At 41.8% G+C, this 6,519-nt stretch overlaps 1 protein-coding gene across 1 annotated transcript in view; it reads left to right on the top strand.

Annotated features, from left to right (window-relative positions):
* LOC107098706 (protein-arginine deiminase type-2-like) overlaps positions 1–6,277 on the top strand; it is an 8,920-nt gene extending 2,643 nt beyond the window's left edge. Inside the window, exons 2-4 of the mRNA XM_015396519.1 lie at positions 165–285; positions 718–879; positions 6,031–6,277. Coding sequence (XP_015252005.1) covers positions 738–879; positions 6,031–6,245 — 357 coding nt within the window. The 5' untranslated portion in view covers positions 165–285; positions 718–737 and the 3' untranslated portion in view covers positions 6,246–6,277. The remainder of the gene's footprint in view (positions 1–164; positions 286–717; positions 880–6,030) is intronic.
* The last annotated feature ends 242 nt before the right edge of the window (positions 6,278–6,519 follow it).

The following is a 6,519-nucleotide window of genomic DNA, read 5'->3' as shown; positions in this document are numbered from 1 at the left end:
AAAAGCAAGTTTTAATTTTCCAGTTCTCTTATTTACAAATGTTCTTGTATAATGCAGATTCTTACTGTTTAAATAAGGAAATATTATAATGTGAATTTGAAGATTGTGCTGGGTAGAGATTTCAAAAGACTTTTATTCCATTTTTTATGTTGAAAATCTCTTAGGCTTCCTGGAAATGGGGTCCTGATGGGCATGGAGCTGTCGTTTTGGTAAACTGTGACAGAGAAAGTTATTACCACGAAAAACCAGACTGTCAAACCAAAGGCCACAAACCAAATCAGACAGGTAAAGAGTATTAAGAAAGCATTATTAGTGCAACATATATAGAAATTACCACCTAAGAAAAAAATTTATTATCCACACTCTCTATTGTTACGTTCTAAATTGTGAGGATATAGTAGCAATGGCAATATTGAAGGTTTGCAGACAGTTTGTGACAGAGAAAGTAACACCAAGCTCAGCTTACCTAAATACTCCTGATTAACTGTTACTTAATTTTGGGTCCCATATATGACTGTGGCATTATAATCTTAGCCATGCAATGCTAAATGATTGTTTCTGAAAGATGACTACATGTTACTTAATTAGCCCAAAAAAAAGGATGCTTCAGATTTAAAATCTTAGTCTTAGACCCATGAGTGTAAACCTCATTCAAAATTTGAGGAAGAGGTATATTTTAAACAGTGTGTGCCAATGTGATTTCTTATCTTTATCTAGCTCTTAAGGACTGTGCAACCATGGTTCTGCGCACCAGCGGCCCGCCCAACCTCTCCGGGGGTTACAAACTTACCTTGCATATCTCTCAGGGAGATTCAGAGTGTATTCGAGTCTACCGAGATGAGACCGAGGACGAGGCACGGATTACTAAGGCCAAAATGCGTGAGTAAAATTAGGGTTGGTTTAAAAAAAATTAAAAAATCCAACATATATAAGTTGGATGCAATTCAACAGTTGTCTAAAGGTGCCTTCACACTGAACATGAATTTTGCAGCTCGAGCAATGAAATTCCTTGTAATTATTGTGTTGAAGGTGGAAATGGACCGAAGTGAAGTGGATTAAGGTGAAGGTGGCAAATTTATCAAGATTTTTGGCACACTTCTGGCAAATTTGGCAAAATTTGATTGCCACCACATGTGTTGAGTTGAAAATATGTTTACTATTTTTGTTTTGTTTACATTCACATCCTGAAATCCAATCAGGGACTAGATGTGGCTTTGGGCTACAGAAAAGAGGCAGCAGTGACTAGCTTTTTTTAAATCAAAATGGAAGCTGCAGGAAATAATGCTAAGTATGAAGTGGTGAATGCTCCCAAAGTTGGCCTCGATGCTAGCTCCCACCAGATGTACTCTCTCTATGCTCTGTGCCACTGAACCCCCACCCCCCTGACATTTGGAAGCCTCTCCCCCGCCTTCAGTGGTGCTCTCTGCCGGAAATATTTATCCGATCTACCACTGTCCTCCTATCCTTCGAAGTTGGCCTCTACGGTTAGTTGTGGCCCTTCTCACCTAGCGCTGTTTCCCTGATATGCTTGTCGCCACCCGATCCGTCCCGGAAGCACGATCCGTACAATCAGCCCATGCTCAACCAGATATACATCTTGGCCCCTCAATTTTATTTTGTAAAAAACATTATGTTTTTTTCCTGCTCCCAAAACAGTAAGCGTACTAAATTATAATGTGTTAAAGGTTAATTATGTATTTCCTGGGAAAATAAATTCTTTAAAATCCTTTCTGTCTTATCACTTGTCTGTGCCTGATCTGTACAGGAAATGGGATCCTACGCTACTTCCAGGAGCTAACTTTTTCGACCTTGGATTTAATCATTAATCGAGTATTTTTTTTCCCTTTCGTGTTAACCGAAAGGTATATAGAGCATAATCTAGAGAAAGAAACAACTGAAATGCAGATGAACATGGTTTAATCATATTTAGCCGGACTTCTCAGACAATGTCCGATGATGACGTCACACAAGCGGTTTAACAGGGAAAATGTAAAAAGCATCAAAATTGTCTCAGACCTTTTTTTAAAGGTGTGTATTATTGTTCTTTAGTGAGTTAGGGAATGGAAATAATAAAATTTAGTACCATGATTTCATGAAATATGGAAACCTGGATATATTTCTGGTTGCGGATGCGCAAATGAGCAGATGGTATGGATTGTTCTTCCGGGATGGATCGGGTAGCGACAGTGCTTCTCCATTCTAGCTTCTGCTCTCTCTCTTCCGGATAATATTTCTCTCTACCGGCAAACCCCTGCCTCCTCTTCCCTTTTTCTCGGTTCTTGTGCCCTCTCCCTGATTTCTTGCTGTTCCTTTTCCTCACCTCCCCTCTGTCTTCTGGGTGATTTGACCCTGTGACAGCAGGGCCTAGAATTGGGTCACGGAGAGACGGAACTACCACTGAAAGTGACCATCATCCAGATATAGCATCTCTAGGAGCTGGTGGTAAATGATATAGCTATTCCAGGTACTGCTTCCATCTCTGGAAATCCTGTGAACCTAGGGACCCCCAGAGCTTTGTTTAGCTTTTAAAATAAATAAAAAACTGGACACTCCTTGTAAATCCATGTCCTCCATATTGAGGTGAAACTAGCAACCAGTAGACTTCATAACGTAGGAGCCTTTCACCTGCTGTGTGATCTGCTTTCGCTGGCTATTCAAATTTCAAGGTGAGCAAAGGCAGGTGAAACTGGTGAAATGTTTCCAGGTGTTGTATTCGGTGTGAACGCACCTTTATGGTCGGATAATGTTTTTCAGTTTATTTAGAGCTACAGTGTGGACTAATTACAGGGATTTACTGACAAAAATGTATAGCTATCTACAGCTCTCAGTACCTACAACAATTGATAAAAAACAACCCTATAAATAGACTTAGACAGATTTATTTTGTCATTTTGTACACATGAGTGTCAACAAAAAGAAATTCATTTAAAGCCTCTCTAGACAATTTCATTGCTGCCTTGAAAACAGTAATAAATATATAAAAAAATTGTAATATAAACATATGACTTTATATTTACAGTTGTAGCATTATTTATAAAAGAACATTTTTCTTTTATAAATAAAATAACCCATTTTCCACAACATTTAGCAGTCTAATGGCAGTGGGGAAGAAACTGTTATGGAATCTGTTGGACCTCCATCGGATGCTTCGAAGCCTCTTCCAAGAGGGCAGCAGGGAGAGAAATCCATGGTGGGGGTGCGAGGGGTCATTCATAATGTTACAGGCTCGGGACAAGCAACGCTGGGAAGAAATGTCTTTAATGGAGGGAAGAAAAGCCCCGATGATCTTCTCTACTGTTCTCACCACTCTTCTCACCTTCTTCAAGTCTGAGGCGCTGCAGCCTCCACCTCACACACTGAGACAGCTGGTCAGAACGCTCTCTATGGTGCTTCTATAGAAGGTGGTGAGGATGGGTGGGGGAAGGTGGGCTCTCCTCATCCTACGCAAGAAGTACAAGCACTTTTTTGTTCTTTTAAACAGTTAGGTGGTGTTTACATTCCAGGTGAGGGTGTCTGTCATGTGCACCCCTAGGAATTTGGTGTTGTTGACCACCTTTACAGCTGAGCTGTTGATGACCAGTGGAGCGTGGTTAGGACGGTTCTTCCTGAAGTCCAAGATGATCTCCTTCATCTTCTCCACGTTCAGGATCAGGCTGTCATCTTTGCAACAGTCCACCAGCTGCTCCATCTTCTCTCTGTAGATCTGGTCGTTGTCGTCGTGAGGCCCACCACCGTGGATTCGTCTGCAAACTTCACTATGTGATTGGTGATGAACCGTGGGACGCAGTCATGTGTCATGAGGGTGAACAGCAGGAGACTCAGGACGCAGCCCTGAGGGGAGCCTGTGCTTAGGATGATGACATCAGAGGTGTGCTGTCCAACCCGGACTGATTGAGGTCTGTTTGTGAGGAAGTCTAGCTGCCAATTTCGAAGGGTTGTATTGAAGCCCAGCTGTTAGGGTTAGGTTTGCCCACCAGATGCTGTGGAATGATGGTGTTGAAAGCTGAACTAAAGTCCAGTAGCAGCATCCGCACATGGGTGTTCTTCTCCTCAAGGTGTGCCAGGCTCAGGTGGAGAGCCGCAGAGATGGCGTCCTCTGTGGAGCGGTTCCATCGGTAGGTGAACTGGAACGGGTCGAATGTTGGCGGCAGACTGGAGACGATGTGTTCTTTAACCAGCCTTTCGAAGCACTTCATCATGTTTGGAGTCAGTGCGACAGGCCGGTAATCATTGAGTGAGTTGACCTGAGGCGTCTTTGGGTCAGAATAATGGAGGCAAACTTGAAGCATGCTGGCACTATGGATTGGTCCAACGAGGTGTTAAAGATGTCTGTGAGGACACCAGCCAGCTGATCTGCACACTCCTTATACACCCACCCAGGTATGTTATCAGGCCCTGGGGCCTTCCTTGGATTAGCTCTCCTCAGAGTTTCCTTCACTTCAGCTACGTCCAGGTTTAGTGTCTCCTCCCCCTGGTGTGGAACAGCTTTCACTGCTGGAGTGCTGTGTAGCAGACATGGGCAATGTGGAGTCAACAAGTCATCTCCATGTCATGTATTTGTTCTACCCAGCCACTGAAGCAGGTGAGTCCAATCTTCACCGTGAATTAACCTGTGCAGATTGGACTCACCTGGTTAATTTGCTGGGTAGATTAAATACATGACATGGAGATGACTTGTTGACTCCACATTGCCCATGTCTGCTGTGTAGTGTCTCAAACTTTCTAAAGAAGTTGTTCAGTTCATTTAGGAAGTCAGTGTTTGCTGCATCTACCGGGGGGAGGGTGTGTTGTAGTCTGTGATCATCCAAAAGCCTTTCCACATCATCCTGGTGTTGCGGTCGTAGTGCAAAAGATCCTGGATTTTCTGGCTGATCTGATGGCATTGTTTAAGTTGGCACGCACTGTTCTCAGTGCCTCTGTATCACCAGACTTGAAAGCTGAGTTCTGTGCTTTTGGCAATTTCTTAACTCTCCATTTATCCAGGGTGTTTGGTTGGCCCGGGTGGTGATGTTCTTTTTGATGCTGACGTTCTCAATGCATTTGTTAATGTAGGCTGACACAATCATAGCATACTCATCAATATTAAATAAGTTGTCATATGTCGCGGCAGCCTTGAAGATGTTCCAGTCAGAGCATTCAAAACAGTCTTGGAATGTCTCCATGGCACCCTTAGACCACACACAGACCTCTTTAACTGTCGGTTTAGCCCAGACAAGCTGGGGCTTATATGCAGGGATAAGCATGACCGAGAGACGATCTGATGACCCTAGGTAGGGGCGGCGGGCTGCTCTGAAATCAACTTTGATGTTAGAGTAAACCAGGTCTAAAATGTTTTCACCCCCGAGTTGCAAAGTCTACATGTTGGTAGAAATGAGGGAGAACAGTCAAGCCTGGTTAAATCCCCAGCAATGATGAAAACACCCTCTGTGTATGCAGATTGGAGCTCAGAGATAGCCTGGTATAGAGTCTTCATGGCCTCTTTAGTGTTAGCACTGAAAAAAAAAGTAGAGTATTTTTGAATTTAAATAATATACTTATGCATAATATATAACATTAAAGAAAAGACCCAATCTTTATATTTGTGTTGCCTTTGAAATTGCTTTTTATAATAACACAGGAGGAGGCCTCCCGTTAATGAAAGAAGACATCTTTGCGCCACAGAAGCGCAGAACTGACAAAATAGTGACTGTAGAAATCGCCAGTATACTCAAAATACGACTGAGGCAAGTTAGGCCTGTATAAAATCTATCCTGCACGACTAATAAAATATTATTCATAAAATTATCTGTTTAAACAAACCTCATCATAGTTTAACAATTTAGAATATGGGGACGTTACTGATGCCATTTTGTGCTTTAACTGTGTCCGTATTATTGGTGTGGGGGCGGGGTCATTGCTGCCCATTAGAGGTCACTAAAAATGACATACTGTAGCTTTAAATCACTTGTTAGACAAATGTTTTGTATGTGTTTGTGTCTGTGTTTAAAATAAAGAAACTAGTGATTCTTATTTATCTTTGTGCATCCACAGCAATATTTATTAGAAAATGTGTAAATGAATTTCCACTGGTCCTGAGCAGCGAGGTGCTGTCTCAGGAAGTGCCATACCCTGGACCCGATCAAGAACTCATATTTTATGTGGAGGGCCTGAGGTTTCCTGACAAGGATTTTGATGGACTCGTAACCATTAACCTCAGCTTAGTGAGGACGTCCCGTAAGGTAAGACCTTCCAAACAGCACATCTAATTTTATACTAAGCTATTTATTATAACCACTTTCCAAAGGTACTGTTTGTCCTGGAGATTTTTTTTAATATACTTTCATATAATGACCACAAACAACAATGTTTTGTATAGATTTTATATGATGAATTCATACATCCAACATTTTTACAAAGTGGAATGAAAATGATGTACAGTAATTTTTATTTTTATTTTTTTTGGCAAATGCCTGAATATGACTTTACTGATGGTCTCTAACAAACCACTTCATGAAGCGGCTGCATTTATACTTAGATCAC

Source organism: Cyprinodon variegatus, unplaced genomic scaffold (assembly GCF_000732505.1).
Source record: "Cyprinodon variegatus isolate N-32 unplaced genomic scaffold, C_variegatus-1.0 Scaffold802, whole genome shotgun sequence".
Classification (NCBI taxonomy): Eukaryota; Metazoa; Chordata; class Actinopteri; order Cyprinodontiformes; family Cyprinodontidae; genus Cyprinodon; species Cyprinodon variegatus.
Note: the sequence above shows the minus strand (reverse complement) of the source record. Positions and strands in the feature narration are given on the sequence as shown.